The sequence below is a fragment of the Solanum tuberosum genome, unplaced genomic scaffold, assembly GCF_000226075.1.
Source record: "Solanum tuberosum cultivar DM 1-3 516 R44 unplaced genomic scaffold, SolTub_3.0 scf00385, whole genome shotgun sequence".
NCBI lineage: Eukaryota > Viridiplantae > Streptophyta > Magnoliopsida > Solanales > Solanaceae > Solanum > Solanum tuberosum.
Genome location: NW_006239315.1, coordinates 502,744 through 526,004, shown reverse-complemented (window position 1 = coordinate 526,004; position 23,261 = coordinate 502,744). Strand labels below are relative to the sequence as shown.

The 23,261-nt window shown below is 35.9% G+C and overlaps 2 protein-coding genes across 3 annotated transcripts; one reads left to right on the top strand and one right to left on the bottom strand.

Annotated features, from left to right (window-relative positions):
* The first annotated feature begins 62 nt into the window (after nt 1-62).
* On the top strand, nt 63-4,338 carry LOC102595616 (probable serine/threonine-protein kinase NAK). The gene is made up of 5 exons (XM_006362291.2): nt 63-289; nt 1,155-1,850; nt 2,191-2,448; nt 2,627-2,746; nt 3,145-4,338. The coding sequence occupies exons 2-5, from the start codon at nt 1,197-1,199 to the stop codon at nt 3,772-3,774; spliced, it is 1,662 nt and encodes a 553-aa protein (XP_006362353.1). The 5' UTR covers nt 63-289; nt 1,155-1,196; the 3' UTR covers nt 3,775-4,338.
* Nucleotides 4,339-4,723: 385 nt separating this feature from the next.
* LOC102595071 (B3 domain-containing transcription repressor VAL2) lies at nt 4,724-21,932 on the bottom strand. Of its 2 annotated transcripts, XM_006362290.2 has the most exons (13): nt 21,257-21,932; nt 18,492-18,573; nt 18,301-18,402; nt 17,187-17,827; nt 17,009-17,105; nt 16,670-16,844; nt 13,327-13,403; nt 12,823-13,245; nt 12,613-12,662; nt 6,301-6,414; nt 6,151-6,218; nt 5,299-5,778; nt 4,770-5,215 (listed from the first exon to the last, which is right to left on the bottom strand). In XM_006362290.2, exons 1-13 carry the CDS (start codon nt 21,367-21,369, stop codon nt 5,154-5,156), a joined length of 2,484 nt encoding a protein of 827 aa, XP_006362352.1. In that variant the 5' UTR covers nt 21,370-21,932; the 3' UTR covers nt 4,770-5,153. The 2 variants fall into 2 exon arrangements, with proteins under 2 accessions (XP_006362351.1, XP_006362352.1); XM_006362289.2 differs by having other exon boundaries at nt 4,724-5,778.
* Nucleotides 21,933-23,261: the final 1,329 nt, after the last annotated feature.

Here is a 23,261-nt window from a genome sequence, read left to right as displayed (position 1 = left end):
TTTTTCCTATCAAACCCCCTCAACCCCCCCCCCCCCCCCCTCTTTACCCCACAACCAACAAACTCCAGTCTTCTTTTTCCTACTTTCTTTTGCCTTTTTACTCTTAAAAGTCTCATCTTTTTGCCTTTCCACATTTACATTTCTACAACTTCTTGTTAGGGTTTCTTTCCTCACCCAAAATTTACCCATTCATTCAACAGATTTGATTGAAAATTCATTATCTGGGTTGTTTTTAAATCCCAAGAAATCAGTAAAGATCCAAACTTTGAGCTCAAAAAAAGTGTCCCAGGTTGGTTTTTTAGCTTTTCTTGATCTTACTTTTGTTCAGCTGAAATTTTTGGATTTGGGGTCTTGTTAAGGGAATCTATTGTTGTTGGTAGTTTAGATTAGAATGGTTTTATCAGTCCCACATTCATTTATTAGTGATTCTTGAAAAATTGCCTTTCTTGAAGTTAGTGTCCAATTTAGAGAAACTTTTGTGTATTTTGAGCTTTGAAAATTCAAGAACTTATAAATTGATTGAACTATGAAGGCATATATTGACAATTATTGATGACATCACTTTTTATGGAAATGTACCAAAACATTTGAATTGTTTTCATTGATCCTCTTGTTGAGTTGAACCTATCTTTAGCAAACAAGAAACTTGATTGATTTCTGATTCTTTATTGATGATATTGATTGATTGCTTTAACATCTAACCTATCTGCCTCAGGGTCTAAAAATCACTTGGTTTAACGGGTAAAGTTGTTGTCATGTGATAAGGAGGTCTTGGGTTTGAGTCTCTTGTCGAAATGCTGTAGTTTTAATCATTTGAAGTACTTACAGGAATATAAGTTGATGGCAGCATTGCAATTGCAAATTGCCTATGTTTTAGGTCGATTTGGAAAGTGGAACCGAAGTAATTCAAATTCTGTTTTAAGCAATAGTAGGAAATCATTCAATATCTTAGGTTCCCAAACTAGCTTGGTTGGTGAAGCCAAGTGTTGGTATAATTTCTTGATTGCAACTTCGCCAATGATTGATTTTACTCTGTGATCTTATATAATGTTAGTGATTTGATTCCCTGATAAACCCATGTTGCTCAGTACTTTAGGTTGTAAAGTGTTTCAGAATGGTTGTCATGTGTTTATGTCTTACTATTGATTTGGCAGGACGATATAAACCTGATAAGGCCGGATTATTTAGACATCAAGATGGGATGTTTCACGGTTTCAAAGAGTAAGAAGAAAAAATCCGAGCATAGCATCCACATCAAACGTGTGAACCCTCAGGAGCAGTCACCTACTGCACTGCCTGAACCCCAGAGACAAACAAGATCATTGCAGTCAGCACCACCAAGTTTTAGAACAAGAGTGAAACCTGTGCAGTCAAACAATGGAGTAACAACGAGTAGGGCACGAACTCTATCCGCCCCATCAAGTCTAGACACAGCAGATCAAGATGCTCTAGCATCGAATGAATGTGAGGAACATGAAGAGCTGACTAGTCGTGCTGGATCAATAAAGGAATACAGGTCATCAGTTCCTCAGCCTCTACCACTTCCATCACCTCAGAATGCCGCTGCTCTCAGGACTACGAAAAGCTTCAAAGTGGGGAATACAAGTAGCCCTCTCAATGCCTCTGGACCATTGCCACTGCCTCCTGTGCTGCCTCCTACGTTGCCTTCTACCGGAATGCTTCGGAACTTTGCTTTTGATGAAATTTCTGCTGCATGCCACCATTTCTCTCCAGAACGTTGTGTGTCAGAAGGTCTTTCTTCTGTCATCTACAGAGCTTCTTTTGGGGATGATGCCTCTGGTGCAAAGAAGCTTGAAGCCACTATAACTCGCCTTCACCCTTCTTCACAGGTAATGTTCAATTGCATTGGCATGTTTTGACTTTATATTATCCTCGCTGTGTGTCATCTGCTGATTAGTCCCTCTCTTATCTGTCCTATTTCTGATGATGCAGTAATATTGTAATGCCATTCTAGTTTTGTGTCTAGGCTTGGCAGGGTTCATATTTGGCTAGATTTAGCAGGACTGTTTCTCTGTACTTGTTACCCTTTCTGTTATGCAGTAATAAAGAATGGATATTGTCTAAATCAGGAATTTGCATGACAAGCCTGCATCAACTTTGTGGTTTATGAGGTTTTAACAAGTCCATGATATTTAGAAACCAATCTCACCATCTTTTCGGCTTTTTCAGGGTCTGAAGGAATTTGTCAACGAGGTGAACACCCTGGCTTCTTTGCAACATTCTTCACTTTGTAAACTGATTGGTTTTCATGCACGCGAAGGTTCTGAGCACAGGATGTTGGTTTTTGAGAGGCTTTTCCATGGAAGCTTAGACCGACTTTTGTTCGGAAGAGCAGATGGCCCCTCTATAGATTGGAATGCGAGAACCAAAATTGCCTTATGTGCTGCACAAGGTCTTACATTTCTACATGAGGAGGGACCTTTTCAGGTATCAACATTATTATCTGCTATATGTAGCCTGAGCTGTGTTGCCTTTTTTCCCGCCATGCAAACTTGTAGTTTTTTGGTGTCATCTTTGTGTTCTATAATGGAAGTTCGTAGTTGTTCATGTCGAGACTTGGCCTATGATAGTCATTTTTTGCTGAATTTCTTATATCCACGAACAGGCAATGTTCCAAGATTTTTCAACCGGAAATATACAAATCGACAAGGATTTTAGTGCTAAGCTCTCGGGGTATGGATGCATTACGAATATACAAGAGACAGAGATATCTTGCAATTCAATCGTAAGTTCTCTTATTTACTGTTGCAGTCACTCGGCATTTATTTTATCTTGGGGAAATGTTGGTCATAAAATTTAAATATTTACCCTATGTTTTGGGAGGACCAGACGAGATGGCTGTATTGTATAGTTTGATCATCAGCAAGTTCTGTCTGGCATGTAGTTAAGATGTATGTAAATAGAGTCTTAGTTTTGGAGCATGTCGTGATAGAAATTGTAACCCATAATTTCAGAGGATGTGGCTCTTAAGAGAAGAGATGTCATGCATCATAGATTACTGTTTGTTGAGAAGCATTTTGCTTGCTAATTACTCTAGAGTCTAATTATGAGTTGTGGTTACATTATTTGCACTTTCTAACTTCTTGGGAGATTTTAATTAATAAAGTAAGTCCATTTGTTCAGGCCCTGGCAAATCTCTCACAGGAGACACTGGAGAGAGGGTTGATAACTCCTAAGAGCAATGTTTGGAGTTTTGGGATTGTTCTTCTAGAACTGCTCACTGGCCGGAAGAATCTCGATGGCCGGTATTCAAAGGAAGAGAGGAATTTAGTCAAGTGGACTAGGCCTTTCCTTGCTGATGATGGTAGATTATCGCTTATCATGGATCCTCAGCTTAAAGGACGGTTTCCCGCAAAAGCAGCCAGGACAGTGGCTGATATTGCCCAAAGATGCTTGCAAAAGGATCCATCTGAAAGGCCCACCATGAGAACTATCCTGGACCAACTCAAAACCGTACAAGTGATGAAGTGCCCTTCACGGTTTCCTCTGCAAGAACCAGCGGTAGTTGGTGGTAAACACATGTCAAAGTCTCCAAGCATGAATGGAATCATCACTCCTGTGCCAAGGTTGAGTTTCTCCCCTTCCTTACCACTCACCCGAACATCGGCTTCTCCCTCAAAGGTTGCTACTCAACCCTCGGCTCGTCCTTCATTAACATGTTCCTACTCTTTCTCTTTGGAGGACCTTGATAGACTGGAAAGCCGAAGGTCATCAACTTCATCTTTTCGCAGGTCTAGTGTTGAAGGATTTTGATTGTTTATTCTTTAATTGGTTACTTCTAGCCCTCTCCTTTGACAAGTGATTACATGAAAATATATGAAGGATAAAGATGTGGTTTTCCAGCTCTTCCCATTCCTCAAGGAAGAAGACATGGGAAATAACATTTTGTAGATAAGGTTTGTCCTTTCGTTTGATTAGTGTTCTGTGAATCAAGATGTGTGGGCAGATGTAGATTTTCTTTAATATGTTATTTGTCAACCTCCAGCCCCTTCCAAGACGAAAAAACAATCCCCAGATTGCTGGAAAGCAATAAAAAGAGAAAGGAAAGGGATGATAAAGAAGAAAGAAAATTCTATTTTGTAATGATGTATATGTGTACAAGTATTCTTTTTTTAGTGTATCAAGAAATGTTGTATTTTGGGAACTTTGGCTTGGTGAGAAATATGGTTTTAGTAGTGAGGGTGATGCAACCTTACTCTTTTGATAGAGAAGTAAATTTCAGTATTCCATATTACCTGGAAAGTTTTGTAATCTAATGGTGAATGAAATACTAGGTTGAAATGTGTCAGCTACAAAATCTCACATATATTTGCATTAGTACAAGCTGCGTGCACTTGATTTATACACTGTTTTCCAGACATTTTAAGCTTCTTTAAGCAATAGTTTGAAGTAATCTTAGCATTTGATGTAGATGATTAAGTTGTCAAATGTTTATTATCAGCTGGCTGCTATCTTCCAAGTGCAGATTCTTTTTCTTCCTCCATTTCATATCAGCTGCTACACTTTCATCAAATCTATGGATCACTTGGCAAAAATACATAAAACCAAAAACAAATTTTTAACAAAAAATACAAAACTAATTGAGGGGGTGGGGTTCCCTTTAAATTTCATCAAGAGCAAAGAATTTGTTGAAACAATTTCAATTTTTTATATACATACTAGTGACTTTCTTTTCAACTCCTTTGTCCACCATAAGTGTCTATCCCATCAAAAGCATCTCAAGCAAATACATAATGGGCTTTTGCAAATTATATGACATTTAAAAGTTGTTACTCATGAGGGAAAGCATCTAAATATATTTTTCAGGACACGTAGTACAACCTATAAATACAAATATTTTAACATCCAATTGCTTGACACACTCCTAATAACTACAAGATATCAACAAGGTAGTGGAAATCTCCTGTATTGTTAGTCCATCAAGAAAAAAAATAGAAAGGAGCAATTGCAAGCAAAAGGATTTCATGTTTCATCATTGGTCTTTTCCACTTTGATCTGGTTCAGAGTTTTCCTTAGCAACATCCTTTTCTTGCTCTTGAGCAGTAGAAGCAAGGCACAGATCCTCTTGGACGCGTAGGTCACTCTCTCTGGTGTCTTGGGGAAACCCTTGGGACCCTGAGCTCCCTTGTTGCTCAGAAACTAAGCTTGTTAGACCATTCTGCCTCAGATATGTCTCTAGCGGCAGACATGCTTGCTGAAGAAGAGACATCATGCTATTATGAGATGAACCTGTATCTTCACGATTTGGGTGACAGTTTAAGTCTAATTGCGACTTACTTATTTCAGGAAGCTTCTGCAATTGATTGCTGCTATGGCCCCTCGCCAGTGTCTCGCTTCCAGATCTTTCTTTGTCTGATGGATCAACTTCTGGTTTCACTTGTCTAGAGAAGCTGTCCACTTCAGTCTCTTCCTTGGAACTCCACATAAGCTGATTCCTCTGGCCAAGTTCCGCTTCACGTTCTGATTGACGCTTCTTTTTGCGCATCATAAGTGTCTTGAAACGACGTTTCACTGTCATGCAGACATTGCAAGTACATGTCGGATTATGTTTGCCCTTCCCACTGGGAGGCTGGATGCACACAATGCAAGAACATCCAGGTCGATGCCTTGGGTGTTTAGTTGTTGTTGCAACTGATGCGGGACCAGGCTCTCTTAGGTCACCAGCAATGCTTATCCCATTTGCTTGAGAATCTAAATCAGAAGAACCATAGGCCTGTGTTATCCTTTGGCCTGCTGCACTTCTTTGTTTCTTGAAATCTGTACAACAACGCCAACAAAACTAAGAACCATAGTATTTTTGTAAAACTAAAAAAGTGTCCCCAACCAAACCAAGCATACAGTTAAAATGACTGCAAGTGGAATGACTGTCAGGCATGCAACATTGTAGCTAGAACGGATGGGAGGTAATTCGTCCTATATTTTCATATCATATGTGCACAACTGGCTACATGTTAATTATGTGACTGGTAAAAGACATTTAGTTTAGCACAACTACAGGCTTACAAATAATGAAGGCATTACATAAGTATATTAAATCAAGAGTTCGTGAATTTTAGGACGTTATCATATAAGAACCAGCTGGTGCATGACCGAAATATACACTGAAACTAAAGCAACAAGTTACTTCACCCTTGTCCATTTTGAGAAGATTTTCAAGCTCTCTGGGTGTTAAATCGTCTGGGATGGAACAAGAGGACCTGAGAACATGAGCATGATTAGTGTAATTTTAAGTCACATAAGTGCTGTTGAGAAAAATTCCTTGAATTGCCAAGTCCTGACCTGCTATGATCTGAAATGTTGTCCTGACATGTCCACTGAGGAGGTAGAAGATAATCAGCTGGCAACTTTCTCCACTTAAAGCAATTATCACATTGAGCCCACTGCTCCTGCTCCCTGGGATCAGTGATATACCAGTAAAACTTCCAATTTGAGCAGTCTAGGGATTATCAAATGTCAATGATGGACATGAAAAAGAATCTTTAGAAAAGAAAATATATGTTTTGTAAGAGTATTTGTTGCAGTTGAATATGTGGAACAAATTACAGTCTATAGTTCAAACTTCAATGGTGAATTGGTGATGTCATCCTATTCGGTGCCAAATTTAAAGCAGCATTCTGTGTCTATGCCCGCTTCAATATCTTCCCATTATTTTGTCATCTACTCTCTCTTTTCTGTTTTCTTAACCATTGGAGAAATAAACAGGTCAAAGAATGCCAAGGAAAGAGACATCACCACTAGAACTATCAGCTTCCAAAATTAATGACTGAATAAAAGAAAAGACAGTTGGAATATGACAGAAGAAAGGAGTCTCTCGGAGGAAACAGCCACTGTACAGAGAGCTATGTCTTAGGACCAAACTTTTGGGAAAGCGGAAAGCTATTCTTGTAGCAGCAGAATCAGTTAGAATTTACAAATTTTAGGGACATTCTTCACGGTTTCATGCTGACCAAACCAGTTATTAACATTCCTTCTATAATTCATACAAATTTTTGTCAAATATTATTCGGAAAAGGGTCAAAATTGCCCCTGAACTATGAGATATAGACCACTTATACCCTCCGTTACATTTTAGGATAAAAAATGCCCCTACCGTTATTCTAAGAGACCACAATTACCCTTGGGACTTAACAGAAGTGATTTGGCAAGCCACATGGCACTAATTCCGCCACATAGGCTTGCCAACTAGGATACCCACTAAAATTTTTGACCCAATTAATAATTCAACCCTAACCCATTTTTATTAGACCCACCCACTAAATTTAGGAGGGAAACGTCATATTTTTCACCTCATTCCATTTCATTATTGAATTCACCAAGGAGAATTTTTTGAAGAACATATTTCACTTGAAGAATCTTTTCTTCTGGAATCTCGATCTAGAAGGTAAATTCTCTTCTATTTCAGTATGTAACTGATTTTTTGTTTACTTGCAGTAGGATTTTAAATATTTTTCATAGTTGTATTTTGAAGTTAGGGTTTATATGCAAAATTGGTTTGCCAATATTTTAGTATATATTGATGTATATTCTGATGATTCTTCATATTTGAGATAAAATACTACTTTTCCTTCAATTTTACATGTGTTGGGATTTGATCTGTCGGGAGGAGTTAAAGTCTTGTTTGTCTTTTATCTTGTTTTGAGGTCCCTTCTTGCTGTTTTTATGTTGGTATTGACACATATTTAGGCTACTTTCAAATAATTTAAGATTTTTATTCTCGAATCTGAATGTGTGGTCCCAATCTAAGTATTGTTTAATCCCTCTTTTTGGTGTTTTTTTACTGCTAAGTCACTTGCTTTGTTTTTATATGTTATAAAAGTCACTTTATTCTTGTTAGAAGCTTTTTTCTTATTTATATGTGCTTAGTTTATTAATGTGGGGTCCTATATATTTATGTTTTGCTATTTTTTTTGCAGAAAATTCAATATGGAAGATATGAATGTTGATCTGTTATTTCACCATGGAGGTAAATGGACTTTAAAACCTCACCTACTATATGATGAGAGGTATGTTCATTCTTTGAGGGCCTTTAATTCCAATCACCTAAATTTGATTGACATAAAAGAGGTGTTTGAAAATAACTTGGGTTTTGTATTAGTTAAACAAGTACTTGTGAAAGGACCTTCTGAAAATTTGTTTTTGGTTCAAGATTCTGATGGAATTAGGATACTTCAGGAGTTACTAACTGAAGCCTTTAGGGTAGTTCATGTATTTGCTGTTGATGATAATGAAGAAATTGTTTTTGCCCCCAACATTATCAATCATAGTGAAACCTATCATGTTCAGTGTGAGTATGGGACTGACGCCGAGTCAGAAAGTGATGATGGTTTGGTTGATCCTACTTCAGATGGTGAGTATGACTTTGATGAATTAGAGCTCATTAAGATGCAAAAAAACAAGGAAGTCAATGCTAATCTAAGTCATTACAAAGACCTGTTTCTTAATATGACCTTTAAGAACTTAGATGACGCTAGGAAAACTTGTAATTTATATGCCCTGGCGACTAAAAAACCTTTGAAAGTTGCAAAAAGTGACCGAAAAAGATTAAGATACAGATGCATAGAGGGCTGTCCATTTGCAATTCTTGTTTCACTTGATGGTAAAGGTCCAGGATATAAACTTAAGACTTTAAAGCAAGAACACAACTGTGAAGAGGCATTACACAATCCTAGAGCTACCACAAACACTTTATCCCATTATTTCAAAAGCAAAGTTCAGAATAATCCCAAGTATGCACTGAAGGATATGAAACAAGACTTGATGGATAATTTCAACTTAAATACTAATGATTCAAAGTTGAAAAGGGCCAAGAGAATGGCCCTTCAAAAAATGCAAGGCAGTTTTTTTGGATGAATACAATAGATTGGAGGCGTATGCAAATGAGATTAGAATGACTAATCCCGGTAGTGATGTGGTGATCAACTTATCAAAAGATGCAATGGTACAAGGAAAAAGAAAATTTCTCAGAATGTACATTTGCTTTAATTCAATGAAGGTTGGATGGAAAGAAGGATTAAGACCATTCATAGGACTTGATGGGACCTTTTTAAAGGGCCAATGCAAGGGGCAATTACTGGTGGCTATGGCACAAGACTGCGATAACTCTTTCTATCCATTGGCGTGGGCTGTAGTGGATAAGGAGACCACTACGACATGGACATGGTTCTTACAGTTGTTGGAGAAGTCATTGAATCTGAAGAATGGTGATAGCATCACATTTATGTCTGACATGCAGAAGGTAAGTAGTAATTTGTGTTTATGTAACCTAATAATATACAGTTTTTTATAAGTACTAATTGGTTTGACATGTACAGGGATTACTGAATGCAGTGGAAAATGTCCTTCCATTATCAAACCATAGGTACTATTAAGATGCTTTTAAGTGCTATCTTGGTTTTGCTAACTAACATGAACTTCTAATTATTTATAGATATTGTGTAAGACATGTTGAGGCCAATTGGATGAAGAGATTTAGGACCGGAGAGATGAAGAAACTTATGTGGTGGGCTGCTTGGTGTACTTATGAAGAAGATTTTAAGGACCAATTGAATGCTCTTGGTGCATTATCAGAGGAAGTTGCTAAAGATTTGGTCAAGTTTCCACCACAAAAATGGTGCAGAACATATTTTGATACTGTGTGCAAAAATCAGATGGTAGATAATAATTTCACTGAATCCTTTAACTCTTGGATCTTGGTACCTAGAGGTAAGCCTATCTTGAAGATGCTTGAAGAGATTAGAGTCAAAATAATGAACAGGTTGAGAAAGAAGGAAAAAGAGGCAGAAACATGGAACATTTATTACAAACACAGTCCAAAGTGTATGGAATTGTTCATTGCCTACAGTAAGATTGCCAACTTATGCAAGCTTGAGTTTAATGGGGACCTTGGGTTTGAAGTGTCTGAGGGTGAAGATAGGCACATAGTGAATATTGTGGAGAAGAAGTGCAGTTGCAGGTAAATATATTAATTGAGACTATTATGTAACTGTGATTATGTAATATTCACACGAACTAATTATTGCTTTTCATTTTAGGTCTTGGCAGTTGACTGGCATCCCATGCCCTCATGCCATCAAGGCATTGCGCTACAAAAATATTGAGCCTCGAGATGAAATAAGTTGGTGGTACACTAAAGAAGCCTATCTTAAAACATACGGGGCCAAGTTGTTGCCTATGAGAGGTGAACAATTCTGGCAAGTATTGCCAGAACATGCCATGGACCCACCTGATCTTGTGAAAACTGTTGGAAGGCCAAAATTTAAAAGAGATAGAGAAAAAAATGCAGCAATCAAAAGAGCTGGAGAGTGGTCTCACTCAAGAAAAGGAACTAAGATGACATGTAGCAAGTGTGGTTCACAAGCTCACAATGCAAGGTCTTGCAAGGTAACAATTTTTTAATTTAAAAGTTAGCTATATAATGTTCATATGAACTAATTTAATGACTTATTTAAAAATATTTTAGTCTAGTGAGGAAGGCAGCATTTCAAGTCTTAAGAGGAAGAGGGGCAGGACTAAAGAAGTAGAACAAGATGAAGAAGTTTTTGATGTCAATAGTTCAGCCCCTCAACTAACTCAAGAAGGATTTGAAAGTGACATATTTGCACCAAGACAGAGACAATATGAACCTTTTTGGTCCTACTATAGAACTTGAAAGTGATCCTGTTTTAAGGCCTCGTATAATTTTTGAAGAGTTAACAAGGCTTAAGATGAGGCAGAACCAACAAACAAGATCTGCCAATAGAGTGATCACTTTCAGAGGTGATCATAGAGGAATGAGTGAGCCTACAGATTTGCCTTACTCACCCACTAAAGTCACATGGAAAGGAAAAGAAGCTATGACTAGTAATCAGTTGGAAAGGGCAAGAGAGAAGATGGTGGGGAAGTTGAAGACCAAGAAAGCAAATGGAAGATCCCAAATTTAGACTCTTGGTAGTTGGAAGTATTAAGTATATGTCAGCTTCTGTTAAATTTTTTTTTTGAGATACCGAAATGTTGGTTTTTGTATGATCTGGCAAGTGCAAACAGTGGCATTACTATTTTATTTTGTTGTTATGTTATGGATGTAAACAATACACAATTGCTTATGTTTTATTTTGAACCGAAGCTTTGTTTTGAATGAATATTTGTTTGGCCAGTTTTTGTTTCAGGTTCTTGGTCTGTTTTGGGTTAGCTAAGGTGTTAACTGTTATGGTTTGAATTATAGTATTGTTGTTTGGCCAATTTTTGAAATTTGACAGGTGATTAGCAATTTGCTTGCTGCAGTTAAGTTGTTGTTATGGTATGAATACTTTTATGTTTTTTTTTAGTGTTGCTCTCCTGGAGAATTCTTTAGCCGCCGAAGTCAGTGACTGAAATTGATCTGATCTTATGGACAACGAGTTAACAGTTGGAGTTGTTGGGTGATGAAGATATTGTAGCTACTGAACCTTAGAGTTTTTTTTGCGCTCTTTGCTTTTGATGATCTTTTGGCCTTCAATATTCTATTACTCAATTGATGCAGTACTACTCTTTATATTGTTCATCTAATATTGGACTTAGACGATCTTAAATATAGCAGAATGGACACTACTCTGATAACTTGATACACCACGATTTCAACTAAGAAAGAGCAGGTGTTTTCGACCTACTCTGACAATCAGTCGGGTGTCTTGATTCAAGTTTATGAAGGTGAAATAGCTTACCTTTCGTTTCAGTTGATCGATAACGTTAGTCCCAATCAAAGCTAAATTTCGTTGCTTTCTCAAGATCATCGGGATTGATTTCAAAGCTAAAGCGAAATCTCATGGTCGTCTTTATACCTCAAGCTTGGGTTGTAGCTATGAGGTTGAACTGACCGTTCCATCTGCAGTCCACATGTTCTGTTTCAAACCCAATATTATATGTTGCGCCAAAATTGACGAGGAGAAGGTACACTAATTTGCTGCTTCTTTAAGGAGTTGTAAACGTCCCAAAGTGTATGAAGGCAAACATATATGTACATTGATGAAGTTATGAAAAAGCAGGGAATAAATCAAAGTAATAGCTAACTGATGAAGTTGTAAATAAGCAGGGGAAGCAAAAGATTTTTATATTTTTGTGGGTTGATCCAACAAAAATGGGTTAGGATTGAATTATTAATTGGGTCAAAAAATTTAGTGGGTATCCTAGTTGGCAAGCCTATGTGGCAGAATTAGTGCCATGTGGCTTGCCAAATCACTTCTGTTAAGTCCCAAGGGTAATTGTGGTCTCTTAGAATAACGGTAGGGGCATTTTTGATCCTAAAATGTAACGGAGGGTATAAGTGGTCTATATCTCATAGTTCAGGGGCAATTTTGACCCTTTTCCGTTAACATAATATTGTTTCCTATCAGCCATATAACTAGGTCGCCGGGTGCATCTTATATCGTCCAAAAGTTAAGCTTTTTTGGAGGATTCGACACGGTTGTGGCAGCTGTTTTGGAATCTAAGCAACATAGGCCATGGACTCCTAGTTAGTGAAAAATATTCAGAAAAGGTAACTTATGACGGTCTTTTATTGCTGATGTCCTTTTTCACAATTTTTTAAGCAACACGTTGGAGTAGTGGAATACATTCTGATAAGATATTCTTTCTTACCCAGATAAGCGGACAGTGTATATACTCCTCTTCCCAAGAACAGGTGGTTGCTGCATTTTGAAGAACAAAGTTACAAACCAAAGCCAGAGTTTTTTAGCGGACTGATTAAATCTTAATAGCAATTCTCGTCGATTAAGATAATGTCAAATTCATCTAGTTCAACCATAAAGTATGAGCAGCACAAATTATTTCAAAGATAAAGCTACATACTTCGTATTCTTCAAATTCTTGGTCCTCAATGGTGACAGTGGTTGGCTGGACACTCAGTGGTGGTCGGAGCATATCCTGTAACTCCTCCCATGAAAGCTTCAACTCCAAAGCATCATGGGCATCAATGAGCAGTCTCTTACTTTTTGACCCAATATTACGACTTCTTTTACGCTCTGAAACAGGCATTGAAGGGGAGAAGGCACCATCTGCATTCCTGCCTCCGTTCTTCTCGGTTAAGTACCAGCTAAAATCACCACTATTGAAATGCTTCGAGGACAAATTCACAGAAGACTCCCTGCTTCCTTTAAATGACTGAAGAAGGCCAGAGTAACCACTCATTAAAGGTAGATTCTCAGGCATTGCTGAGAAGGAGGTGGGTTCAGTAGAGAAAACACTCTTGGGTATGGCTGACAGACGATTTTCCTGTTTAGGCAATATAATCAATATTATATCCCATAAGCCACTAAAGTGAGCTCAGATGAAACCCCTATGTGGAATAGTTACCTGAGTTGAATTAACAGTTGATGCTTTACGAAACCCCATTAAAAGCTTTCCTTCTGGATCCATGCGGCTGAAAGTTACTGCAATGAAATGTTCTTATAGGATGAGAAATGAGTAGCAGAATCCTAAGTCTGAATAGAGAGCACAAAAACGAACAAGGAACAAAAACATAAAATGACAGGTATTAAAGAAATGGGCCTTGCGCCTAACTCAACCCCAAAAGCTAGCTCAAGAGGTGAGGATTGCCCAAGATCATTTAAAGAGTCTAAATACCCTTTCCATTGCCGATGTGGGACTCTTCACAACACGAAAATTTTGGAATTCATTCACTAGAGAAAAACATGTGTTTCTCCCGCTTTCTATCCATTTCTTGAGCATGTGGAGCTTATCAGGAGCTGGACTAACTCATGAGCAAGATCAATGCAAGAATATGAACACAGAAATCAGCAAAACTACACAGGTGAAACTCATGTTCTGTTTTGTTATCTTGATTTGGGAATACAAAAATATTTTTTGTTAGTAGTTGAAGGACTCTTATAAATATATTGAATCATTGAGCCAGTACACCAGACAATTTCAGTAAAAACCTAAAAGAAAACTAAATTCTTTCATATTAGATACCTAGAAGATAGGAAAAAGATATTCCAAACGATATTTGCTGCTTCACTCTATTCGCTTCCTGGCATAACTTTCTTATATTCAAACCTGTTACGAACCATACTAGAGGAGCAAATTTACTATCTATGTTAATACTATAAGTACTCAATGTGACTATCCTCCCTCTGATAATGTATGAATTGGAAAATAGTTGGTTGTTACAAGTAAATATAATTGAGGATCATCCTGTCAAATCAACTTGGAAGGTACAGTAGTTAACAATTAACTCATTGTTGTTTTATAGCTAATAAAATCTAAACTTGGAAAAGTGAAAGAAGTATTGGCCCTATTACTGTCATTCTAATTCCAGAATAGCTGACTGGCTTTAACAAAGAGTGATGGGCAAAAGCATGTATTTGGAGAGTGTCAAAAATTCAAATCTCATAGATACTATGTCTAACCTGACCCCCTTTATCTCAAATAGAGGTGGGTAATGAGTATTGACCTGCCAGCATCATTGTTTCAATGTTGAGTTAAAGCAAAGAACTAGGGGTAGCAAAATTGTCCCAATTATTTAAAACCTGCCCAAAACTTATCAGGTTGGGCATGAGATATTTCAGAGTCCGGAGCCAAAAGGGTAAGAAAGTTTGTCAAAATTTTCAAAAGGGCAACTTTCTGACGGAGAACTTGACAACGTTTAAATCAGGGCAGCCGCCGCAAGGCGCGGAATTCCATGCGCCTTGCAAGGCGCAGCCGTCATGAGCCTTGTAAGGCTCAGCCGCCATGCACTTTGCAAGATGCACAGAATTCAGCGCCTTGTGGCGGTTTTTCTTGAAAAACAAAAAATGCATGCATTTGATAAGTGGTGTAGTCATGTCAAGGCATGCATTTGACAAGTGTGAATATATGGTTACACCTGAAAATCATCCTACTCCTATATATATATATATATATATATATATATATCACTTCAAAGTTATAATAATTTCATTCAAATTCTTATTCTCAAGCGAAGTTACGAAAGTTGTTAAAGTTATCAAAATTTTCAAACTTTTGAAGAATCAAGACAATATACGGTAATTTAATGGTAAACTTTTTATCATTTATATTTTTAATTAATTATTTCATTTTTAAGTTATAGTACTGATAATGATTTCATTTTGATATATAGATGAATCAAGAAAATTTTGCACATCAAGGACCACTTATCAAATGCATGCATTTTTTTATTTTTTCGTCATTTTTACATATGTAGTTTTTTAATTATTATTTTTTTCAAATTTTAATTGTTTGTCATTTATATATATATATATATTTAATTATTATTTTTTTCAAATTTTATTTGTTTATGATTTTAATATATATTTTTTAAAATTATTTTTATTCACTTTAATATGAATAAATTATGAAGAAAATAATTTTTTTTATCACTTTATCTAATAATTTTATACTATTAATTGAATTATTTTTTTTAATTTTTGTTGAAACATTACCACGTGAAACTTTTACCGTGATTTGATTCAACACAGTAAAAGTGTAGATTTGATTCAACACTGTATAAGTTTCACGGGGAATTTACAGAATGAAATGCAAGGTGCGTGGGCCCTGCGCCTTGTTACAATTCAATTTTTTTTTCAAATTTTCTTTGTTTGTCATTTTTATATATATAGTTTTTTAATTATTTTTTTTTCAAATTTTATTTGTTTGTGATTTTAATATATATATTTTTTAATTATTTTCATTCACTTTAATACGGTGTGTGATTCCTTATTTTTTTGTGGGAAGTTATCATATTTTTAATTTTATTTGAATAATAATAATAATAATAAAAATCTTTTAAATTTTTTTTATAGAATTATTTAAATGTTGAATTTGGAAATTAATTATTTTTATAATATATCTAAACTCTATCTATAATTAAAAGGATTTACGAATATCCTAAAATTAAGCCCAATAGTATACTTTTAAAAAATAATCAATTTATATCAACTGAACAAAAATTATTTAAAAAAGAAAAAAAACCGCTGCAAAGCTTATGACGGCTGCGCCTTGCAAGGCGCATGGAATTCCGTGCCTTGCGGCGGCTGCCCTGATTTAAATGTCGTCAAAAAGTTGCCCTTTTGGTTCTATAATTAATTTTGTTGCCCTTTTAGAATTTTTGACAAATTTTCTTACCCTTTTGGCTTTGGACTCAGATATTTCACTGATGAACTAATTTGAGCTATGCCCAACTTAACCTGTCTTAGACAAGCTGACCAAACATAACCGTATAGATGTCTACCATAACCCACAGGAATGGAGAAAGACATAATTCAAGTTTAAGAATGTAAGCTAAAAATATCAAACATGTCAGAATAACGGAACTTACTACAAAAACTGTTTCTTACTAGAATGTAAACTTATTTATTGGAAAGAAAAAAAGATGGGTCAAGTTCTTTTATTTTATTTTGGGGAGGGGGGCTTATGACCCACTATTTATCCCATCTTAGTCCAAGTTAATATTGGGCAGGTTGGGACTTGGGTAATGACCTATTTATTGACTCAACCCATTTGCTACCCCTACTTGTAAAAGAACTAAAATGTCTTAATCATAAGGTGAATCTTAGAATGTCATGAACAGGAGATCTCATCTCATGAATAAAAAGGCAATCTTATCAAGCCTAGGAAAATGATTACTGCTTAACGTTAACAAGGTAATCCGAATATAACAGGCTTTATGGCTCACTACAAAAGGATGAAACTTCATTACCTGTATCTCCGGCTTGTAATTGCATAGATTGTATGCAAGGGGTCACACCCTCGAGAACATACATCCTGCTGTTGTTGTTTGGCCAAAATCTGAACTGGAATACCCATTCTTTGCCCTTCACATCTTGAATCCGCAGAGGAAGGCCTTCTGGTTGAGAAATTGGTGGGAAATATGCCTGAACAATAAAAATAGTTAAATTTAAATAAATTGCTGGTCACCACGAGGACAAAGGTAAAGGAAGACTAGGCCTCTACTTTGGTGGGCAAAAAAGTCGGTAGAGAGGAATGTGTAAAAATGAGGAGGATGAAACAAATGCGAAAGTTGGAAACAAATGCTTACTTCAGCACACGCTTTAGGAAGCACCAAACGGCCAATTCGACCTGCATCACTTGCACTCAGGACCTTCTCAAATAATGGTATGATGGTGGAATTTGAGCTTGAAAAGACATTGTCAAGGAAATCATGTATGAAATAGGTCAACAACAATGAATCTAATTTAAGAACTCATGATGGATACTCTCCAGATATTTGCTGCAACTCCTGGTCTGTTATCCTTGGCCAATAGCGTGGAAGCAGCTGATTCTTAATCCGACCTTCAACCGGTGGTCTGGCAACACGAATCTGTGAAATTATGCCAGCATTCGTCTCCGGTCCCAAAGCAGAGGTAGATTTTGGGGGTTTGGGCAATAGATTTCGAGATCTAGACCCTTGCTGCAAGGAAGAAATTGTCTTGTTCAGGTCCCCCTCATCCAATGTAGTAGGAAAGAGCTTTGAGTTCGGTGAAGGTGCAGACAGAGCTATGCTTAAATTTGTTTGCACCGTTGATCCATGAATCTCTATAACTCCTTTGTATCCGTTATATGAATCCAGTTTGGCATTTTTAGAGGACTCCGCCGAAGCCTGACACAAATTTGATGAAAAAGTGCTTCCAGATTCTCCTGCAGGATGGAAGGTTTCTTCCATTTTTATTTGGCCTATAGGCCTATTGGTGTTGTCATTCTGGTGTAGAAGCAGAAGTGCTGGATCAATACTGTCAGAACCCTCTCTTTTATTTGGTTCTGAACCATTTATCTGACTGCCCAGAGAAGTGGAAGCTGTTTCACCAACACTGTTTGAGATCGAAGTTCCAAAAGCTTTGGGCTTCTCATGATTTGGGGTCTGCAGGAAAATGGAAGAACATGATGCAGGATGCAATTATAGTTCCTAAATTTCTAATAGCGAAAACCCTAAGAAACAATGTCAAGTCTAGCAACTTCAATCTGTCACTTTCAATGAAAAAAATACTTGCTTATTAAAAACTAGACTTGCTTAACTACATTACAAATAGAAATAGGGCATCCTACTCCAGAACAATGTTAGAGAACAATCAGGAAATAGAACAGATAAACAGATGGCAAGCACGAGTGCAATTTGCTGGGTTTTTTCCTTAGATGTGATTTTTTTGGATACAATCAATAGGAGCAATGTCCACGAGTTATTAGAGTTTACTATGTTATTCAAATGTTTTATGGACTACTACTTAAATAGTTAAATTACAATCCAAGGAGAGCTAGCAAGCCAACTTCAGTAATTACAATTCATTTGTGTGTCACAGTACAAAAGTTCACATGAATGCATAAAATTTATCTCACAGCATGTTGCTGACAGCTCCTCACACAGCTGATACAATTAATGCCCCCGCTATCGAGCAGCTCTAGCAAAGAGCTAGAAGCAATACATCCGCAATGAAGACGCTGCGAATACCAAAGTTAGTTTAAAAGGTAAGTGGCTCTGCAGAGAATTAGATTGTACTATGAAACAGAAATACTATTCTGGAGCTAACCTTGCCACATGAAAAACACTCCCTCCAACCAGTGTCCTCCGAGTGGAATAAATCACAGAAGAGTAGTTGTTCATAAGCAGTCCTGGAGTAAATCCAAATCCCATGTTATGACATTGAGAGTTAGTGATCTTATTCTCAGGAAAATCTGAGTGAAGTTAGGTCACAACTCACAAGATGGTAAATACAAACTTCACATGACAAATTGTAGACCTATATATATATTTCATTTTACGAGATATATTAACCCTTCATAAAAATAATTGATGAGAAGTCCTACACCTAACTTGAGGCAATTAATACGTGTTTAAATTCATCCCACTTTTAGCAGACACCAATATTTCTAAGTATAATGTTGAGAAATCTACCCTTTCACCAATTTGACAGTATTTGGCTTGCCAGAATTTTGTATTAAAACTTTAAGGTAAATTCTTTTATTCCTCCAAATTTCCAAATTCAATTACTTTCAACGTACTTATTTCTAAGTATTTAGTTAGTATGATTCTGGCGTTCATCAGCATGAAGGACTATTTTGTTAAATGCTATACTCTCAACCATTCAAGCAAAGAGAACTTGGTCAATAGACCTTTTAGGCGTAAGAGATAGTCTACCATTGCATTTGAGATAACTCAGTACACTCAGAGAAAGGCATCCAGAGATTGCTAAATGATGGTCATCTACTCTAAGTGGGTTGACATTTGGGAAGAAAAACTGGTCTCGTATTAACAAGAATAGAATGTACAAATTAAGCCACGAAACTATAGTAACCCAGTGCCTGCATGAATTGCGCAAGAAAAGAGTGAACACTATAGAAGGCTGACAAGGGGGAGGCCTACCAATCGAAGAGTTAGACTGAAAACCTTAGGAATCAAAGCTTGCTCCCCAGTAGGTGCACTAGGTCAATCCATCCCATCTGCAGTCTGCCTAAGCCATGATGGTCAGAATTACCGAGACCTATGTGATATATGTGCTGATGGATTAGTTAACATATCCTAGCGCAAGTTGGTTCTCGAACCATCTTAACTTTTTTAAGAAAAAAGGGCTCAGAAGTTTCCATTCGACCCACCAATGGCTGTGGTTTGTGATTTCGCCACTCAATACTGAAGAGAATCTTACTCATTAATGGACAGGTAGGCTCCTGAGTCAGTGGTACGACTGTACAACCATGTGGTCTTCAATTCTAATTGGTTACCACCATTGAATATTTTTAATTATTTTATTAATAATAGCTAGTGCTCACATCAACTATACCAGGAATTGCTTTGGCATCAATAATTTTTATTCAAATGTGTCTATTTCGGGGTCGTTTGGTTGGGAACAAGTTATTCCAGGATAACTAATCCTGGGATAACTTATCCCACCATGTATATGGGATAACTTATCCCATAACTATGGTATAAATGATGGGATAAGTTATCCCAAACATGGCAACCAAACAAGACAAAATTTTTATCTCATCACTATTTATTTTTATCCCTCACACACCCGAAGTGTTCTCCGGTTATAATTTCTCAAACTGGATGCCCTAAGACTCTGCATCAGTTTTTTAGTTTTCAGTTTATGGTGAAACTTCTGTTAGCTACATTTTATACCAAAGTTAAAGTGAATATTTTTCCTTTGGACAATGCAGGAGGTAGATTGCAAAATATACAAGTTTATCATGAATTTAACTACCAGTCATCTATCCTGACCAAGAAACACAAGACAAACAGAAAAATAACAGAAGAAGTAAAACAAACAAACAAAAAGAAACATAAGGAAAAAAAATACAAAATATTAATAATAAAATAGTTTCATTCCATCAGCACTGAATTATTTACTGTAAGTTTAAATCACTGCATGCAATCTCTATTTCATATAAAGGCCAAAAGAGCAAAAAAAGACAAAGTTGCTCCACAGTAACTTAACATGGAACCAAATAGACAATTCTGGAAAGAAAAAAAAAGTTATCCCCTCACTATTTTTTTCCCCATCACTTCAACCGCCTCACTTAGATCACAAGCCCATGCTACTGATCTCGGCCAAAAAAACCTCACTATGTCACAGCAAGAACCACAGATAATGCAAATCCTTAAAAGAAGGCAAGAAGGTTAATCTGCACCGACTTCCTAAAAGACAACAAGTGAAACAGAAAGTAGAGGGATTATCTTTCCTACATTTTGATCTTGCAGGATTCTTAATCTTTCCAGAACTAAAGTCAGTTTGAGCAACCATTACTTGGTGCATATTATCCCAATATAATTAATTCTCTCAAATTGAATATGCAATCTCTAATTTGAAAAGGTAAAGTAATTGTTTTGTCGAATTAAATAACAGTCAGAAAAAAGAACATGATTTAGCGAATATCTTTCAGCAAAACAAAAAGGATAATTCTCTGAGCTGCTACAGTATTCACTAACACAATAACCTTAACATAAACACAGAAACTGTTCAGATTCTACATACTCCTTCCATTTCAAAAAGAATAACCAGCTCAGTAAAAAAATTTCAAACCATCTGATATTCCATCTCAATTAGTAGGACATTGGTTCCTTAATCTTTTCTCGAATAAAATCAACAAATTCAAAATCTACACAAAGTCACAACATTTTAACAATAAAAATATCTAAAAATCACTGTTTGACATCGTAAATGGTAATTTATCATATAAAACGACCAAACAGAGCGAGTAATAGACAAAACAGTTTCTAGAAATATAAAAATCAACAAAACTGAATTTACAAACATATAGTAATTCAGTATAAAGGAAGAGATCTGAATTGAATTACCCGCACTTATCACAGAGGGTGGCAAATTCACCAGATCGCAAAGGCCACCCTTTTTTCCACTCAATTAAAGAAGTTGCTCCACACAGTCCATTCATGCAAATCTTCGACTCCATTCCTAAACCCCTTACTTCTAATCAAGCCCTAATACAGCATATTCTTCCTCTTAACACTTCATACGCAAAACCCAAAAAAGTTTTTTTTTAAGCTAAAAATGAAGTCTTTAGAAAAACCCAAGTATGAAAAAGCTCAATAGTAAGAGTAAAGGAAGAATCTTGAAAATAAGAGTTAAAAAACATAAACTGAAGCTAGTAAGCAGCAGTGTTTGTGGGTCTATTTTCAAAATTTGTGATAGAGAAATATTAGGGAAGTTTGTTGAAATTCCGGTACCGGAAAGTTGTATCACCGGTGGAGTTGGAGAGAGAGAAGCGTCAAGTGTAAAACAGTTAAAAAAATGGAAAAGGGGACATGCAGGGAGGGAGAGACTTGAAGGGTCAGCAAAGGTCGCCCGCCTTTCCCTTTCAGTTCCTCTTCCACTAACGTCTCTCTGCTCTTCTCCCTGTTTCTTTTTCACGTAATCATATGAGCTTTTCATAAAGGGGAAAATGCGAAAGCGAGATTGAGATGATTTTGGATATATGGAGGAGGATATGTTTTAATGTCTTATTGTGAAGGTGTGAGAGGTTGACTATGAATCTCGAGAGATAAAATAGATAAAAGAAGTACTCGGAGACGTGTGATTAGATAAGATATAAGTCATTCTAACATACAAGGGTATGATTTTAGATAAAATATTGTGGAGGATACAAATTAGAGTAGAAAGTTACTCTCTCCGTTTACTTCTAATTGTTATAATTTTCTTTTTTAGAGTTAAACTATAAAAACTTTGATTAATATTGTATTTTCATCATATTGATATGCAAAAAAAATGTAATTTATAATATTTTTCATATAATTTTTGAATATCTAAATTTTTTGTTTAAAATATCATATTAATGTTATCTAATTTAACTTTGAAAATTAATCAAATTGACCCTTTCTAGATTATTTTGGACTATTTTGAGAATCTATCAAAAAAATAGTCTCTACTTCTACCATAAAAATAAAATTTATATGCATTTTATCCTCTTCAAACCCTACTTTAAAAAATTACATTGAGTATATTATTATTATTATAAAAAAGTAGTCAAAAATCAACTTTTCAATCTTAAAATTTATCTAAAACTTGTATTGTACTTGAAAGATTTACAGAAGTGTCTTAAACCTGTTTTTAAATTTAAAAAAGAGTGTTGTATAATACTCTTTTTCTTTTAAAAAAGAATGACATAGTTTGGCTTGGCAGGAAGTTTAAGAAAATAAAGAAGATTTTTCAATTTTGTGGTCCTAAATTAAAATTATGAAAAATGTATCAAAATGTTCTTTAATCTTGTGGTGTTAAACATGACATACGGAAAACTGAAATTAAAATGTTACTAGAAAAGATTTGAGTTATTTTTTTTAAAAACAAACTAGATAGAAAAAATATCTTTTTTTTTTAAACGGAAGGAGTATAAAACAAATGGCTCATATAGGAAGTGGGAGTCCTAATCAAAAGAACAAAAATGCACTTAGCTTTTCAACTATGGTTCTTTTGGCTTAGTGTGTAAGATAAGATTGGAACTAAGATAGATGTGTGTCAATCATCATTGCGTAATTAAACGGATAAGTAAGCAAATCAAAACTAGTTTAGTTTATTCAATCCCCTAATTGATTACTTCTTCTACGCGTGCTTATGCTAATACTATAATGACATCATGCTTATCAAATCTTTAACCAAAGAGCATCAACTACAAAATTAGGTGGTGAGGGGTGGTGGGTGAGTGACATTACTTTTTTTTTTCTTTCTATATATCACAAAATTGTCTCATGTGTTTTATTTTTGATGTATGGTTTAATTTTAATTTTTTAAATGTTTTCGAATGACTATTGCAATCGATAAAATTAGATAAAATTAAGTATTTGAAAGTTA